Raw genomic sequence first — 19,459 nt, forward strand, 5'->3', positions numbered from 1 at the left:
ATAGCACGTGGAGAAATTCTCCATTTAAAGCTCTTCACTCTAATAAGTAGCAGGACAGGAAATACTTTTTACATAGAGAAACATTACACAAAGTAACTTATATCTGAAATAATTCTACATTTATTGGATGAATTTTAAAAGATGTTACATTGGTTTTGTCTCCATTTACATGAAGCCAAGACTGGTAGTTAGTTGATATTTAAGTGTTTGATGACTTCTTATTAGAACAAGTCTCCAACCTTTTAAACATGCTCTTCCCTAGTAGTCCCTCAGAGAAGGGACAAGAGATGCTTCACAACTGAGACTGTTTCCTCAGCTTAGTATGCAGATTGAAGAGGCAGCAGGACACTGGCTTCTACTCAGAGAATGTAAATATCAGGATAACGTGTTTGGAGTAACTGCATGCTTAATCTGTTAGTCAGTTTTCTAGAGTACATAGACTTCCTACCATGTACTGCTCAAATGTTCTTTCTGTGAAAGCAGTTTTTGGAGCAGAACTTCTGAAAGTGCTTTTTAAGTTCCTGTTTTTACCAAGACACATATGGTAAGGAAATTGTGTGTCCAGATGAACCATATGCCTCTTCCTGTTAAGCCTTGACATGTTAATCCTTTGTGTAGTATGAAATTTTTGCCTTGAAATTTTTAATTTGTTTCTACCTTCTTGTGACATTTCTTCTGAGACCACGTCAGCAAGAAAGAATTTTCTTCATTTTCATGTAGACATAACAACCTTAACTGAAGCCTTCTCACTGAGAGATGGATCTGGCCTGTACAGTAAGTGTAATACTTTGACAAGTAGAACGCTTGAAACATTTTATTCAAGTCATTTTCACATAAACTTGCAACCATAATATGAGCATGTAACACAAGAATATGAAAGTGCAATGAAGAATACAAAGCTAGTGCCTGAATATTATAAATTAGAGCTCTTCAGATAAAGATGCAAAGTTACTGAAATTAAGACTCTTTCAAGAAAAGTGAAGGAAATAATGAGAATTCTTCAAGAAAGTTGCAAAAACAAGTGGCATTTCACTGTAGCATTTAGTTGCATAATAAAAACCTCCCAATTACATACTCTTTGGTTTTAATTCAAGTTAAAATCTTTCAGCACCTTTTAAGATTTGGAGAAAATGAAAATACCTTTTTGGCATAAATGTGAGACACGGGATAAACCACCTTTCAAAGTCTCATTTATGAAAACCACCCTGCTGGTTTTGAATGAGCACATTGCAAACAATACATGAATGACAATAGGAAGGTACATTTGATATGTGCATTCATTCTGGAGCAGAGAGAAAACAAGTAGACTTTTCCTAACACAAAAACATCATCTACACAATATTTTGGTTCCACTGGTGACCAGTCTGTCATTTTTGTTACACTTTTGTCTAGAAATATGCAAATATAAAATGTATTTCAGGATTAAAAAAAATATATAACAAACCCTTCCTCCAATGAGCCTGATATACATTATGTTCCTTATGTGCAATTCTTAAGTAAAGATTTGAAATGTGGGAGGTTATTGTTTCACACATATGTGTACCTTCTGGCTTTTCAAGAAATTTGAGACTGCATGACAGCAAATTCACAGTAGAAATCTCACAAAATTTAAAACTGGTTTTCCTCCCACTGTGACCAATGTCAATATGCTTTTCAAAGATAAGGGAATAAGCCCGATGTCTGGTAAAATGGAATCCAAATATAATTTGCTGCAAAAATAAAAGCTTTTACCAAAAAAGTTTTTTAAAATGTTTTTGAACAAAAATGCATGTAATCCCAAAAATATTCCAGTATGCAAAAAGTAAGGTGTCAAATCTGCAGAGCCAAGATACTGAAAATATTGGTTGGTGCTCCCCTATTTAGCACTACTTCTACACATGCTATATAATAAACTCTTCTACTGCGTTGTGATTTGCTATAGTTTGGGTTGAAGTCACATTCCTTCATTTTTTTTAATCCTAAAATCCCTTGTTTTTCTGTTCATGTCTTAGGCAATTTTTATGCTGTTGTACATCAATGTCATGTTGCTTAACACACACTTCAAAACAAACACAATATTTTGCTACGGAAAAAAAAAAGCTACATTTTCGTAGCTCCAATATCCCCAATATTCAAAGTTACAGCATTCAACACCTTTCCAAACAAGGCCATTCCCACTTGTTCCACCTACACAGATGCTCAAGGCACTCTGGCTCCTTGCTGACTTCAGTGGTGTTCTGCAAGTAGTTTGGGCACAGACATGTGAGCAGGTGAGTGTGTCTTGAGCAAGGGGTTCCCCCCTTCCTGCAGCTGCTCCGTCTCCAGTTAGTGCTCTCATATCCCACATTCAGCATCAGGCACAATGAGGTATGAGCACACCACCTCTTCCCAGGAAGCAGCCCGTGCCCACAACCTGGCTTTCATTCAGTAGCTTTTGTGTCCATTTCCCAAGCTGCTCTCAGGACTTTGACCCCAATTTTGACCTACGTCTGTAGAAAGGTGAATGCGCTTGCATGCCTTAAAACCTCTTAAAAACTCTTTGGGCTGAGATTTCAGAAGCCTAGACTTTAAACAGGCCCTGGTTTTTGCAGACATATGTAACAAATGGTTTTCCCATATATCAAGTTTCCAAATTTTGCTTCTGTTCATTGCCCGTACTGGTTACAGACTGCTAAAATGGATCTTGCAGCAAACAGAAAGGGACCTGCAGGTATAAATGACATTATTCCTCACCCTCTCTCACTGGTGGGTAGTAATCACCAGGTTGCTGGATCTCAGATTCTTTTTAAGTTCCAATTGTGCAAATTTGTAACCAAGTTATGATTAAGGTGGAAATAAATTTAAATAAATGTACTAAAGAACAGCTGATCCTTGAAGGATAGTATGGTAATTCGTCAAACTTCCAAATCCATAGAGTTCTAATGCATAGAATATTTCCAAATACTGCTTGAAGTATTCTCAATAGTGATAATAAAACCTCTCCATACTCCTCAGATTTTTCATTTTTAACTATATTGAATAGCACATTATTTTCCCTTTTTTTTTTTGGAATTTATTTGGCTTCCAATATTTCATTAGGTGTTTTGAACTGCTGATGAAATTTAATGAATGCAAATCAATATTTATAGGTTTCATTGTTCTAAAAGTAGATTCTTCATTTTACATGATCAGAAATTTTCTGATAAAAAATGCCAGATCCCCTTGTGATATGTCATTTCACAGTTAAAAAAAAAAATCACAGCTACTGTAGTTTACAGCAGGGTGCACTGCAAAAGCAAAATAATTTGGGGATGGGAGGAGGAGTAGTATACCCAGCACTAGTTAGGCAGTTCAGCAAAAACATTAATTTGGGCTGGAAGTTCTTCCCCTTAACAATGTTGCCTTTGGTTCCTGAACAGCCTAAAGTAGGATGTTAAATACACTGAGTTTTTCTCTTCCTCTCTATATAGTATATTTTCAATTTTGTTATTTTGAATACTGAGATATACATTTTAAAGTCAACTACAGTACTTAAGGGGGAAGCAGGTAGTAGGTTTTCTTTACACTAAAAATACTTTGTAAGAGAATCTGACCTACTTCTGTTTGTGGTGCCACCTGAGTTAATTGCCTGCATTATTTTGATGGTTAACCTGTTAAAGTTGGATGTTTTTCACAGATGACCACATCAGGGACTCTTCATCATCTCCAAGAGCCCATTTCTTGACAGGTATTTTTTTTATCCATATTAAGTTTGCAGAAGTTTTTTAAAAGTCCCACCTTGAAGAATTTCATGAACATATAAAGGTGGGTAAGCTTTTTAATTAATTTTCACAGATGAAAGGCGTATTTCAAAACCCCATCTGTTTTTCACTTAAGAAAATGTAAAAAACTTCTAATGTATTAAAAATGTAAACATAACTTTTCTTGCAGGGGTATAACTGATATATATAATATATGTGGATTTCTCTGCTATATGTTAATATTCCTTGAAAACTGAACATACTTCTCTCTTTCATATCAACGTGTCCTAGCGGGGATTTTTAATGTTACTATATCATTACTCTTAATCTGTTTTTCATTATGGTATTTTCTGAGATAGCTGACATTAGTACTTTCACTTGAGTTTTATTTAATTCATTTTGGATACATTTTTTTCTACCTTTTTAAATATGTTCAACTCATTCACCAGTAATATTCCCACTGAAGTCTGTTATCATGTAAACTCCAAATCTGAAGGAGCTAAGAAATGGTCCCATGTTTTTATGAATGAGTTAGATTAACAAAATTTAAAATATCTCTACATGAAGCACCAGTTTCACACATTTCAATAGCAATACAAGTAATGCCAATTTAGATTCTTTAAATCCAGTTAAGTTTTGGTTGAGAAGCAGAAGTGCTTCAAAGTCACATAAAGTGTGTGGGTGTATCATTGTATGTTCTGTAGTTATGTTTCTATAGTGTTTGCATCCTAGTGAAGTTTGTATGATACTTCAGTTCAAAACATATGGCACCATCTCATCCATTTCTTGCATCTTTCTCAGTATCTGTTGAAAGAGGAGAAATAGTTTTATGCAGGTGAGCAGGCATGCACAGAAAAAGGAACTGCTAAATACCCACTTGTCATCTTGAAAGCACAGGTCAGCCAACAGTAACAGATGTTTTGTTTCCTAGCCCTGTATGAATATGTGCCTGAGAGAGAGATCAAGTATGGTGTACATATATACATGTATATATGGGACATTAGCCTGGAGAAGAGGAGGCTGAGGGGAGATCTCATCACTGTCTACAACTCCTGAGAGGAGGCTGGGGTGAGGTGCAGGTTGGTCTCTTCTCCCATGTAACAGGTGAGGCAGGATGAGAGGAAATGTCCTGAAGGGGTGGTTTAGATGGGATATCCGGGGAAACTTTTTCACATAAAGGGTCATAAAGCATTACAGCAGAATACCCAGGGAAGTGGGGTGGCATTGCTACCCCTTAAAGGGTTCAGAAGCTGTATGAATATGCTGCTTGAGAACATGGTTTAAGGTGAGCATGGTGTCATCAGAGGTTGATGGCTGGACTTCATGATCTAAAAGGTCTTTTCCAACTTTTTCCAACCTACTATTCTATGTACTCAGTAACATTTTCAGAGGTAAGATGGGGAGAGTAGAAGTTGAAAGTGTGAAACATAAGTTTGCCTCATTTAGTTACTGATTTCCTAATGCAAAGTGAGGAATGAATATTTTACAGCCTAATTGAGCAAGTCACATTAATTCAGTCTGTTTCACTGATACTGTTATAGGAGGCTACACTACACTGGTCATCTGCTTTATTTTTCATTTACTGCTCTGGGATTTGTTTCACATGACCTTTTCTACAATGTTAATACTCACTCCTTATAGAATCCAAATAAAGTATCTTGATAAATACTTCATATGAGCAATTTAAACAGTGTTCTGAGAACTGCTTAACTCTGTGTTACAGAAGACTGCTTTCTCTGTGTTTGTTTCACAGATACTAAGGTATACTAGATCTACCATGAGGACATTTATTAAATGAATTTGCCTTTTTGGAGGAAAAATGTAAGAGAGGCATAATTTTGGCATTGTTTAAACTTTTAAAGATCAAAACTGTAAATGGAGGGTGTGTGAAAGAACTGTTTCAGGGAGAGTAGCTGCTGTATAGCAGCAGCAAAGTAACATACATGTGTGGGATTTTGCAGAGTGTCTTAAAGAGCACTCCAGCTGCTCAGTTGTGTGTGGGTGGTGTAAAAGGGTACTGAACAATCCTTGAAAGGTCCTAGTTCAAGTAAAAAGAAGGTGTGTGAGCCAGAGGTCATTATCTAGCAGACCAGACAGAAGCAGCAGTTTTGGAAAGTGTTACATATTCAAACAGCACAAGTGTGAGGGCAAAATTCCCACAGATCTTAAAATTCCCAAAACCCACAAAACAAAATGCTAACACAGTGACAGGAAAACCACCAGTGGGGAGGCACTTACGGTGAAATTGTGCAGCCAGAGGCATAGGCGTGGTGGCCTGTGTAGCGGATGTCACAGCGGACTATGTTGTTGGAGTAATCGGATTCAGGCACCAGGTAGCTGGGATTTACACTCACCTGGAGGGGAGAAAGCACAGTGCTGTCTACTGCCACATTTCAGTTGGTAACTTACATGCCAAAGGATGTATGCAAATCATTTGCTTCTTTAAATAGGAAAAAAACCTCCCACAAAACCCCAAACCTCCTCATTCCCAAAACACTTACCTTCAGAATGTAATTTCCAGGTTTTACATCAGTAATATCAATCCATTGGCAATCTATGTCAGCATTGTAAGTGTCGTAGCAGCCAGGGCTCAGACCCTTAAAAATGAATTTAACATGGATGTAAAAAAACATTAATCTATAGAAACAGTGACATTGGAGACATTAGGGACACTCAAACTGAAGTTCACTTAACTATCACAGTTCACTTAGTAAATTGACTTAGAAAATGAGTCTTATCTTTAGTTGGTATTTTATTTGTGTGTCTAAACTAGAATGCCTATGTCTAGTGTACCACTTCTATAGACTGCCCTTTGGTACTACTGGATAAAAAACACCTATAATATTGACAATTATTTATCTGTGAGGTATCTGTATTTCCTTACAATCACTTGTTACAATACTCCTTTTATGAAAAAAACTGTTGATGCTATTATTTTCTGTTCTTTACATAAGATCGGAATACAATAAAAATTGACCAAAGACTGGAGGTAAGTATCTGTAAATGTCGAGTGAATATTTTCTGAGGTCATGAGTACAGACAGACTTGATCACCACTTTGGAACCTCTCTCTACCCTTAGGAATGATGCAACTTTTTGCTATAGATGTACTCTGCCCAAGTGCTATCTTTGAATAGAAGGGTTAAGAGCCATTTTCACATTGAGCTTTCCATGGGAATGGTGTCTCTTCAGGCAAACAGTGGCACAAGAATCTGAGGGAACTGAAAATGTAGCCTTTGTTCCCAATGCATCTTTCTGAAAAATTCTTTGTTGTTAGGAACTTTAGTAAGAATCCTCACATATTGATGTGTTGTTCAAATCTAGTGTCTTTAGCTGTGGCCAATATAGATTGCTCTAGGCAGAGCTGATCTGTTCTGGCAACATGCAGAGTGCAGAAAACCCAAGTCCTGCAGGAATTCCCTCTTGACCTAGCTGGTGATCAGCTCAGACTCTCGTACATTTGTGCCAAGTCTGAGGCTGGAGGAAAGTTTTACAGCCCAATTACAAACCCCTGAAATATGGGCTTCCAGTGGAAATGCTGACACAGCCGTGATTCTAGTGACACAAATACTCCAGCTGTAAAATATGTATGTTGCTTAGTTAGATGTCATAGTCTACAGAAGTAGAAAAGGTATTTATAAAACCTCTTCAAAGCCTCTATGTATTGCAGATCATTCATTATAGTTAAAATTCAAATGTGGACACGTCAGCCAGTGAAACATAGCTGTCATTTCTCTTTGGCAGAATAACTACCTTCTAGATTAAGAGCTGCAGAATAAGGAATACATGTGTACATATGGACACATTGAGTTAAACACAGATCCATCAAAGCTCAACATCATGTCTCTGTCAGCAGCAGATGCTTAACTAGAAAAGAACATAAGGAATGGGATGTGTAATGTCAGGCAAATTCCTTCTACCAGGCATTTAATTGTATTTAAGGCATGGGGTACCATCAAATTTTTGTGTTTAATAACATCCATTACTTTGTCTAAATTCGTCTTGAGTCCATGGAGATTTTTGATCTTTGCAACATCCAATGGCAAGGAATTTAATACCTCATTTATATGTCTAAAGAGCACTCCTCTCTGTTTTAAAACTGTTGCCTGACAGGTCTTAAATTCATACATTGTCAGAACCATCAACAATTGTCAGTAAATATCAATAATTTCCTCTTTCAATCCACAATCCATCAAGTTTTGGTCTTACTTCTGGCTTTCCAGATGGGATAGTCTATGAAATATCTTGGCCATACTACACTGCTGATTAACCTTGCTCTGCTGGGGTTGGCTGACTAGAATTTTTTAAACTTTTCTTTAGCAGTTCTGCGAGGTGGTGATGAAATATTCAAGGTAGGAGTCTTGCATGGATTTGTCTAGCATAATGGTATGTTCCATTTTCCATGTTCTCCTAATAAGCCCTGGCACCTGGCTTTACATTTGTGCACAACCCATCATAACATCCACACAGCTGCCATCCTCTTCAACAGCCTCCTGCTGTACAGGCATAGAACAATACTCTGAGATTTCTGTGCCAGACTGCCAGCCAGCAGCTGCAGGTGTTCATGGAATCCAGCACCTTACAGCTTCAGACTCCACAAGGGAGAAGATACCACCTATGAACTCTGCACCAGCCAAGGAGGTCGGTTTGGGGGATGAACACTGGGAACAGCTTCTTTACGGCCTGTCTTGAGTGCCCCTTACCAAGCCTGACCAGTCCTACTGCCACGAGAACTTGTGGTGTGTTTTAATATAGTTCTGTTACCAGTGGTGCTGCACTAGACAGTGTCACTGTCCTTTAATAAGAAACTCACTGTTAAAAACACATGGGTGAATTATCAGTCTCCAGGTCAGTATCTGGTCTCTATAATGGGGAATTCCAGAAGCTAGTTAGGGCATCAGCTAAATTAGGGCAGAAAAGTTATCCAGATACAAACTAGGAAGGGGAAAGACACTTGGTTGTCTCCAAAGCAGCTCCTACCTGTGTGTGTGCTGTACATGCATACCGCCTGTAATATCCGTAATCACAGGAAGTATCTTCAAGGCAGAAACTTGCTTTGTGTCCTTCAGCAACTTTTCTATGTGAGCTTGCATCCAACAAGTCGTAGTGGCTGAATTCATCCATGCTGTGATAATGTCTGTTAAACCATAGATACATTATTGGAGATGGATCAGATCCTATCAATAACATTTTCACATATTCCTATTTTATCTACATCCTGTAGATCTACATTGCTCTAATTATCAAATGCTACATGTCATCATCTATAAATAAATAATAAGTTTTAATTTGTTATGGGAAAGATTTTATAGCAACATTGTTTTTCCAAAATTTTCTGTTTCACCTCTTTTTCAATAACAATAGCAAGTATTAAGTAGTTCATATTTAAATTGAATATCTTATAAGTGCCTTTAACCAGAGTTTTGCTAGGAATGCTTACTTTACGTACTATAAATTCCATGGAAGTTTGCAACTTGCTAGCAAAACCCCAGCAATTTGGTTTCACATTTTCTGTGGCCCTCAGACAATGCAACACTTTCATAACATTGGTGAAGATAAAATCTGCGTAAAGAAATCAGCTTCTATGTATTGGCAATGCAGATTTCATTCAATATCAACTTATTTTACAGTCTATACTTAATGCTGTCTCTGTTTCAGAAGTGTGTATCCTTTTGATTTGGGCAAAGTGATGCATTTTTCTTACTTTCACACAAAGCGACTTCTAGCTCTTACTGTGGAATTTTAACACCTCATATTGTTGTAATTTCATTCTTTCCAAATGTGTGGGAAAATAAACTTGCATTTTTCCACTTGCACTGTGTCTTTGCAGCATTTGGCTAATGTCACTTTTGAATGCTTTCAGCTCAAGAGTTATATAAAAAAGGCCTAATTAAACAAAATTCAAATATATTGGTAAAACAAAGCAGCACAGGAGCCTTACAAGCAGGCACATCCAGACCACTAAAACTGGTCCACAGATGATGATGACTAACAAACACTGAGGTCTGATCACTAGCCAAAGTAATTGGCAGTTGGAATTCACTTCCAAATGAGTTTACTTCACTGTTATGGAAATGATCATGAGACATGCATTTTTTTGTAGTCAATGTATTTTCTGTCCAAGAACTTTGCATCTGGACAGTGATAGCTGGGCTATTGTGGCACAGTAAGAAAGTGTTTTTCTACAAATGGAAAACTTCAACTGCTATCTACCCATTTCATCCATTTATGAAGCTTGTAAGGACTAGGGTTGGGGAATTTTTGTTATTGGTTTGGGGATATTTTGTTACTGAAGGTTTTTTTTTAGGGATAGAGGTTAACTAAAGCATTTGTGGAGGCTTTTTTGTCAGGTTTGATTTAGTTTCAGCTTTTTGATGCCTGCAAGATTTATAAACTGGTAATATGAATCTTTTTGGAAAGAATTTGTTCCAATGATACTGATTTTTCATTCAGTGACTAAAGCCTCTGAACCTAGAGAGAAATATTCCATTGGCTCGGAGACCTTCAGATCAAGCCCACATTGCATACCATTTTTAAAAAAGATTAAGTTATCATTTATGTACCTGTAGCAGCAGAGTTGTATTTTAAGTAGGGTGAAACTAGGTATTCCAAATAATTAGTTCTAGTATTTTATAACTGCTCCTGCTGAGATGTAGCAAAAATTGGAACAAACCTGCAAACTCCTGCATATGAGTTTTCTGAAAAGGTACAAGTTTGCAGTGTTACCTGCCCCCAAAATGTTGAAAATGCTCTACTACATTTCCCTTGCTGTGTTTCCAGCAAATATACTATTTCTAGAGCAATGCTGCTATGCTGAAATGTCATCATATGCATACAGAATATTATTGATAATGGATCAGTCAACTCAGTAGCTTTTCGTTCCCAAATTGATCAATCCATTCCTTGTGAAGAACTAGCTCATTAAATTCAGCTCAGGAAGTATGGGTCACTGTGTTATTAAAGGGAATATGCTAATAAATGTACATATTAGGGTTTCTATTTATTTTAACATGGTTGAGACTTTTATTTACTGATTATGCTTAAATGTAAGAGGACTATATGTAAAATAAAAGGAGAAAGTGCTACTGTCAAATCTCATTTCAGACTTGTATTTATATTAATCTACACTCTGTAAGAGTTTCATACATATGGAAAAGATTTGTATCCATCTTTGTTTCATGCATCTGTATAAAGACTAATTATCACTACATGCAAAGAATAACTACCACAACATAAAATTAATTAGATAGGAAGCTAAACTTTCCCCACGGTTTCTCCCTGCTACACTTTAGTTTTAGACAATGTCCCTTGTAAATGACAATTTGTCAGTGAAAAGCATAATTAGAAGATGCCATATTGAGCACTTCACTCACTGGTGACAGCTGTGCCACTCCCACGAATAACGGGGTCTGCTGGGCAGAAAATCCGATGTGCCTTGATTTTTCACTCTTTGGGGGAATCTCAGGAGCACCCGATTGTCATAGTCTCTAACATCTGCTCGATAAGCTGAACTGCAATCATACAAGTCAAAGAAAACACAGGAAAAAGTCATAAGATTATGCAAGAAATACTTCGAAAAAATGCTTTATATTGTCTCAGAAGTAACTGACAGCAGAGATCTCTTCAGGCCCCAAAAGCCTCATGCATTGGAGAGTCACATAGGAATTCCATATAGTGTGGAAATGCCTGGTGTCAGCCCAAGACCTCAGTAAGATTCAGATCTGGTTTTAATTTTATAAAAGGAAGTTTGACCACTGACTGACTCCGTCTATGAAGATCACTGCCGAGCTGGTACCAAAAACCATAATTTTATTAGTTGCTGGTAACCAAAATAACTCCCCGTGTGTGCAAGATCACACAACAGATATTTAATTCCATTGTAAAAAAACCTTATCGTATATGAATCAGGTTGTGCTTTCCTATTCTACATAGCTATTACATACACTCTTTCAAATACTGGAATATTTTAATCAAATCATAGCCAGCAAGAACACTTCAAGGAGTCTTCACTGTGAAGCTAGCAAAAAAAATACTGCTTATTATGATGTATTTTCTTTTCCCTGCAAGTGAAGAACAAGCATTACCCTGAAATAGTCTGACAAATTAATGATGTTGGTAAATAAATAAATAAATCTGTTTTGCATGATAAGGAATCAAACAAGTTTAAATGGTTAAAAACAGCCACGTTGATTTCTTTCCAAACAAAACAGGAAAAATCCCTCTTTGCCGACTGGACAAGACCTAACTTCATAACAAAGTTGTTATTTCAACCCCTTAAGAGACCCTGAAACACTTTTCAGAGGGATTTCAGTTTTAGGAGACATTAAAAGGCATAGGCCCAGAAACAATTAGCTTATTATAATCTTAATAGTAAATTGTGCTGGTTAAGAATAGGGCGTTTGTTGTTTGGTTTTTATTGCCTTTTTCTTTTTTTTTTTTTTTTAATGAGGTAACATATGATCTTGTGGGAGTAGAGTAGGGAAATGAAAATCAACAGATTGGTTTTCTAGGTGCCTCCATTTCATGAAATTCAGAAATGTTCAAGTGAGCCTAACAATAGAAACCTGGAATACAACTTTTCACAGCCTGTAGGTTCTTCAGGAGACGTGCAGCTTCTCTCTCTAATATGGCAGGATTGCTTTCTGATGTGCATACTCGCCCATCTACCGCATATTTGGAAGGTTACAGAGGGCTGTGTTTCCTTGAGCCCTCCAGTCTCACCCTTCTCCACCCTACACCGTGCTCACAGGTGGAAACAGGAGCACGGCAACCCACGACAAACTGGCAAAATCTTGTGACGATGCCTACCTTGCCAAGCAGTTCTCCTCGGCAGCACATCTCAAGTTATACATGGACATCCTCTGGACATACGTGGACGCCTGGATGTAATAGGGATCCGGGACTAAGTCAGGGAGACCTGCAGTTCATCAAACCAACCACATAACAGCAAGATCAACCCAGGACATGTTTGGAAATACTTGGCTACCATTCCAGTTGTTAGGAGCCGTCGTTTTGCCACGGACCCCTGTTCTCCGTTAATCTCGCATTCCCCTTTGCTCAGTCCTGTCCCAAACACCCCACTGCAAGCACGACGCCCTGACCCTGCGGTGGGCTTATCGGCAGCTCGCGCCTCTCCCGCAGGCGGGCACTGGGCTGCCCACAGCCCGAAAGCCCGGCGAACGCCTGCGCGGTCACGTTTTGCCCCGAGCCAGGGCCAGGCAGGGCCGGCGACTCCGCAGCTGGTCCCGCCGGGACCGGCGTGCGCGGAGCGAGCGGGTGGTGCGGCGGGGCAGAGGAGGGACGGGACGGGCGGAAAGGAGGGCTCTTACCGTACTGGAAGTAGCCGGTACCGTAGCCGGGTCTGTACCTGCTGCCCTGGCGGGGCCTCTCGTAGGTGTCGTAGTAGTTGTAGTAGGGGTTATCATCCGTGTACTTGTAGGGGTTGTAGGGATCGTCTCCTACCATGACATCTTCTCGGCCGGGCCTCAGGTTGCCCAGGGGCGGCAGGCTACCGGCCCCGGTGCTGCTCCCGTTACCGTCGGTGCCGGTGCCGCCGGCGGGGCTGACGGCGGCGCTGGGTCGCGGCGCCGCCGAGGCGCTCCGGGCCGCGGAGGTGGCGGCCGCCTGGCTCCGCTGTCCGGCAGCGGCGCGATCCCCGGAGGAAGCCTGGTAGCCGGCCTGGAACCAGTGCCGAGCGCCGGAGCCCCCGCGGCTGGCGGCGGCGGGCTGAGGCTGGGGCGGCGGGGGGGACTGTGCGGCGGCGGCAGAGGCGCGGGCAGCGGCTCTCCGCGGCAGCACCGTGCCGTTGTTCCGCAGCAGCAGGATGGGGTTGCCCGCCGCCTCCGCCGCCTGCCTGCGCCGCGGAGGCTGGTACTGGGAGCCCAGGCTGAGCAGGCTGTACACCTGCCCGTTGTTCTCCCACTGGATCCGCTGCCTCCAGGCGGCGGGGGGCGGCGGGGGATCCCGGCGCGGCGGCTGCTGCTGGCAGCCAGCGGGCCAGAGGCAGCTCCAGTAGATGCACGCGTGAAGCTGGGCGAGCAGGAGTCCCGGCGGCGCGAAACGCATCTTCTCTTTTCGTGGGCGCCGGCACGGTGTAGAGAGAGATACGGGCGAAACCGGAGGGGATGGGGCGGGGGGAAAGATAGGAGAGCGAGGGGCGCCTTTCCTGGTCGGGATGGAGCGGGGGGGCGGTGCGGGGAGGCCGGGGTTGGCGGGCTGCGCCTCTGGAAGGGTCGGGCGAGCAGCGGGGTCTCAGGCGCTGAGGCACCCGGGGAGTGCCATCGGGCAGGTCGGGCCGTCGGAAAGGAAACACGGCCCAGGGGAGGCGGCGACAGCGGCTTTTCTTCTTCCCGGTATTTATAGGCGAGGGGATGCGAATGAGAGCCGGAGCAAACAATCAGCCTCTCTTCGTCCTCCGGCCCGCGCTGGTGTCTGAAGCGAGGGAAGGAGGAGGAGGAGAGAGCAGGGACTTTAAACTTGCTGGCACGCTCGCAAAGTTACACAAGCCCCGCTGGCTGGGCTGGCTGCACCCCCGCCATTTGTTCACGTAATGCGGCTGCAAACGTGCGGCCCTGACAGTTCCCCCCACGGCCGTCCCCCGCCCGCCCCGCGCGGGGTTGGCTCGGGGGTAACGGGGCGGCTCGGGCCGGCGCGGCGACGGGGGCTCCCCATCCTCCCCACCTGCCTGCCTCCTTCCCTGCCCTGCCTCCCCGCCTCCCCCGCGCACAGAGCCGCGCCGAGCCGTGCCGAGCCTGCGGCGGGCGGGCGCGCTCAGACACACGTAGGCTGCCAGAGTATGCCGTGGGGCAGCGCCAAAGTATGCAAAGGAAAAATGCTATTAGCTCATCAGCGCTGGAGAGACTAGAAACGGGGTAGCGGGGAGGGGGAAGGGGCCGCTGGCGAGAGAGGAAACGTGTTTCTGGAAAATGTGCTGGCCGGCACATCTCTCGGGCTGGAGCAGCTGCTGGTGGCCTTCGTCTCAGCCCTGAGTAACAGTCGGATCCCCTTAATGACCTCTTAATTAGGAGAAAACCTCCATCAAATAAACTCTTGACTATTGACTTTTGGGTTTTGTTTATATGAGTCACACGAGAAATATATTGGCAATGCTCGTCCCGGAGTAAGTTTTCATTGAAAAGTGAAATTTCACATGGGAGAGGCTTAGTCCCAACACCAGAACAAATGAACCTAGTTTGGGTAGCGTCTCCCCAAAACCATGCCGGGGAAGAGGAGCAGGCTGCGGCCCAAAAGCCTCTCCCTCCCTCCCTCCCTCCCTCCCTCCCTCCCTCCCTCCCTCCCTCCCTCCCTCCCTCCCTCCCTCCCTCCCTCCCTCCCTTCCTTCCTTCCTTCCTTCCTTCCTTCCTTCCTTCCTTCCTTCCTTCCTTCCTTCCTTCCTTCCTTCCTTCCTTCCTTCCTTCCTTCCTTCCTTCCTTCCTTCCTTCCTTCCTTCCTTCCTTCCTTCCTTCCTTCCTTCCTTCCTTCCTTCCTTCCTTCCTTCCTTCCTTCCTTCCTTCCTTCCTTCCTTCCTTCCTTCCTTCCTTCCTTCCTTCCTTCCTTCTTTTACAAGAGTTCATCAAGGCTGTGTTTTGATAAGTACAATCACCTAGTAAGGCAAATGAATTAAGGTCCATGGATTTCCGCCAAAACTTCTTTTGGGTGTATTTTTCCAAAGGCTGTTTGCTTATGAATCCTTGCAAAGGAGTTGAGGAGAATACACAAAAGTTCTCCATCACCAAAACTTTGGTGGTGAGAATATTTAAGTGAATACTGTCAATGATGATCAGCCTGGGCTGGAGGTTTTCACCTCGCTCAGGTAGACTCAAGGCAACCTCAGACCACTGCCAGCTTCCCCAGGTCAGGTTAACCATCCACATGTTACTGGGCCAGGTAGATATTACACCTGGATTTTGATGTTTTTGATACAGTTCTCGTGTCATGTGTTGTGCTGTAGTTTAACTGCACGTTACTTTAAATGGTGCACACTTAATAATAGAAAACAAGCAAAATGTGGTCCTGCACTGTGGCTGTGATGGATGGTGAATGCTGATTTACACTGCTGTAGAACTATTAGCTGCAGTGCTCATCTTTAAAGTACTGTCACCACCCTGAAATCAGCGGTGCCACCCTGCATGCCAAAGGTTCCCTCGTGGACAGGGGATCATTGGCTCTAACCGGTGCTGCTCGCCACGCCAGGCTGGCTGGCTCTGCTCTAACTGTACAGATGGTCAGTCTGGAGAGCACTGAGGAGCAAAGGGCACCTGTGCTCCAAAGACAGCAAAGTCTTCTTACTTGAGAATGTACCCAATGGGTGCTTGTTACTATTTCTAGCCAGCACCAGTATGGTGGGGAGCATCTGCTGGACTGGGCCCACAGCCGGAACGGTAACTGGTGTCTTTCCACAAGCCGGTTGTGTGTGCCAGTTTGGGCAGTCAGCTGCAGAGGTGGTTTGGTTTGTCTTCTCTTATTCACCATATTTGCAGGCTGCTCATCCCCTTTGGTTTTTCTCATTGTGGCTTTGAAAATATTATTCTCCAGTTAAGGGTTTGCCTGGAACAATCAGTGACTAAGTCTGAGTAAAACGGAAAGGTTGAAGATAGGGAAAATGCAACACTGAAGGAATGAGGTTTCTGCCTTTTTAATCTTCCTCTAAATCTTACTAATGTTACAAACAGCAGGTTGTTGCCCAGTGTGTGATATTAGACAATGTTTCCACACAGTGGGATTCCAGCCATTTTTTCATACGCCTAATAAAGTTAGTATTTTTCATGAAACTGGAGAAAGCATATTTGAGGCTGTTATTCTCACCCATCTATCAGCCATTCACACTGTTTGCCATTTTTTCCATAGCAGAAGTTTCATTTGTTAATTAATTTAGGGTTCATAATGCCTGAAAAGCATTATTAGCATCCCTAGAGAGTCATGTCCTTCCCTTAGCATTAGGTGCCTGTGTCCATTTAACTACCTTCCTCTCCCCGCAGGTTGCCTAATGACACCAGATTTTTACATTGTGGATCTGAAAAGGCCATCAAAAAGCTCTGTGACATGAGGTAGGGAGATGAAAATTTCTGCTATACTTTAAAAAGACTCATAAGCAAATCAGGTACTGCTACTGCTTTAAAACTGGCCTAAAAAGAGTCAAGCACTCTGGTATTAAATTTCTCATGAGGTTGATGTAGCTGCTTTGTAAAGTCCAGTTCTGATCCTGATCACACTTCATTTAGTTACTTAAGCATTTGCTTACCCCTTTCTTTTTTGTCTAGAATGGCTGGTATGCCTGAGTACTGGTCGTACTGGGGATTTTGATTTCTGCCAGCTACAGAAATAAGTACAGTGTATATCAACTGAGAAATAAAATCTTCCTTCACTAAAAAAATGACACTAATTAAAGCAGATGTCAGTAAGTAATTGCAGTAATGTCTCAAACCTGGCACCAGGTGGTAACTTGCTTTTAAATTTACACTTAATTGTAAGATTGTAGCAGTCCTCATTCAGACGTTCCAAATAGAAAAATGTCTCCAATGGCATTAGCAGCATTTGGAGTTACTTTAATGTGTACATTACTGCTAGACTGCTAATTCAGTAGTGAATCTTGAAAATGGAAAAATATTAACCTGTTAACCACAAAAAATCAACAAAAATACCCCAAACAGAACCAAAGCTGTTTGAATTTGACATTTCTTAATATATGTCCTAAGACACGCTTTTTAAGATTCTTTATTTTTTGACATGTGTATGAAAGAAGTATGATGATATAAAAAAAGATAAAGCAATTCTAAATGTCAGTTTACATCAATTACATTATTTGTTACTTTGAATACCATTTAAAAAATATCAGCTCTGTAGTAATGCATGTAGTAATGTAATAATTGGATTATTCGTGTTCTTCCTTAGTCATAAACTGGTATGCTTAGCTAGGGTCACACACATAAAGTAATAAATAATAAAAAATTATAAAATCCTAACAGGAAATTAGACAAACTTCATATGTGTTAAGTATATTTATAAACTGATACTTTTTTCATTTGGGATTGAAGGGTTGTTTTTTGAGGAGTCGCTACAAGAAAAATCTTGAAAAGTAGTGGTTTGTTTCAGCTTTTTCTACCTGGGAAATATTCAGTGTACTAATCTGATTTATGCTTGAATAGACAAAGAACTTACTCTGATTCTTCTGTTTGCAGAAACAGTGAGTTCCAACTAGATTATTCAAATTTATCTTATTTTGTAGATCTTACTTATAATATTTTTTATAACTTGCCATTTATTGCTTTCAAATATTAAAAATTGTGTAATTTTGTTGCTCACCAGAACACTATGGATTTTTCTAAAGCATATTTTATAGAAGGTCCAGGTATCTTTATTTAGGAAGTCCCTTGTAAGTCCATTGGGTTAAAAGGCTCCTAATTATAATGAATTCCCCTTAATAATTGGGTTCAAGGTGTAAAGGTATTCTTTACAGTATGTGAACTTTACAAGAAACTAAGAACACTGAGCACTTTCAGATTCAGGTCTATTGAGATTTTTTTAACAAACCAACTTAATTAGAGACAAGAGACTTTTTCTGACATCAGTAGTGTTTGGAGCAGACAGTTATTATTTTTACAAAAGTTAGGCTTCTAGTTAAATTTAGCTACCCTTTGTATGTTTGATTTTGAAGTCTCTAATCAGGCAACTTTCCACTACCATAAGTAAAATGCAAAAGTAAACTTTCAGACTTTTTTTTTTTTTCTGCTCTGAACTTATAAAGGAACAAATAGATTTTTGTTGATTCAATGAACTTGTCAATTTGTCAAGAAAAGAAAGTTATTATAATTTTATTAGCAGGTAAGATCCTCAATTCAAAATTAAATGCCAAAATGCCACTTGTCCTTTATCTAATTTTTTTTTGCTTATCTATATGCATTACAATACCAGTTTGTGGTTACTTTGTTTTATTCACCATGGGTAGAACTGCTGAATTGCAAATACCTGCACCAGATGAAGTAAGTTAATCACACTTGTATATCTCTTCTGGATCTGACAATTTCATCAGGAAAAGCAGCTAGAGGACCTGAGACAGCTGTTGCGATTTTCCTTGCATGGTGAGGGCTTGAAGACAAAGCCTCCTGATATCAGTGGATTTTTTATTTTTTTTTTTTGAATCAGAGGTTTACAATGAGGTTTTAATACCAGTATTTTTTAAGCCTAGAGTATTGATGTGTTGCTAAAGCTGAACATGAGTGGTTTCATGGGATGCAGTTTCTTGGTTTCTTTCTTGAATGTAGATTTTAAAAGAGCATAATGAATATTAAACAAAAAGTCTTTGACTTCTTGAATTTATAATGTGTTCCATCTCTGTATATTTTTTTAACTTTCCCATTTGTTTTTTGTCTTCCAAGATTTCTATAAAAACAAGATTTCTAAAACTGTGGAATAAATAGATAAATATGCTGTTACTGCAAATTAAGTCAGAGATTTGAAAATCCACCAAAGCTTTTTATTTTCTTATATGTCAGCATCTGAAACGAAAGCTTTCCTACCTATTGTCTATGTAGTATTCATTTCAATGGTGTGCAGGCTGTTTGGTGACACATACAAAGGAACAGAAATCCAAGACACTCAAAGTAAAGAACTCATTAACACCTGTGATAGGTACTGGAGTTGACTTCATTTAGCAAGGTCAATAAAAATCTGAATAGATTAGACAGTGCATGGATAAACAGTGCCTTACTGCTTAGGGAGTTCACTCCTGTACTTCCTCCACAAGCTGAGCATGTGTTTAAGGAG

The 19,459-nt window shown here is 40.8% G+C and overlaps 1 protein-coding gene across 2 annotated transcripts; it reads right to left on the reverse strand.

Annotated features, from left to right (window-relative positions):
• Positions 1–5,932: 5,932 nt before the first annotated feature.
• Positions 5,933–14,037, reverse strand: LOX (lysyl oxidase). Of its 2 annotated transcripts, XM_066181378.1 has the most exons (7): positions 13,332–14,037; positions 13,027–13,295; positions 12,506–12,614; positions 11,071–11,208; positions 8,678–8,834; positions 6,200–6,295; positions 5,933–6,052 (listed from the first exon to the last, which is right to left on the reverse strand). In XM_066181378.1, the coding sequence occupies exons 1-7, from the start codon at positions 13,760–13,762 to the stop codon at positions 5,933–5,935; spliced, it is 1,320 nt and encodes a 439-aa protein (XP_066037475.1). In that variant the 5' UTR covers positions 13,763–14,037. The 2 variants fall into 2 exon arrangements, with proteins under 2 accessions (XP_066037475.1, XP_066037474.1); XM_066181377.1 differs by having other exon boundaries at positions 13,027–14,037.
• Between the last annotated feature and the right edge of the window lie 5,422 nt (positions 14,038–19,459).

Source organism: Chamaea fasciata, unplaced genomic scaffold (assembly GCF_029207755.1).
Source record: "Chamaea fasciata isolate MVZ Bird 193981 ecotype frontalis unplaced genomic scaffold, bChaFas1.0.hap1 SCAF_4, whole genome shotgun sequence".
NCBI classification, from domain to species: Eukaryota; Metazoa; Chordata; class Aves; order Passeriformes; family Sylviidae; genus Chamaea; species Chamaea fasciata.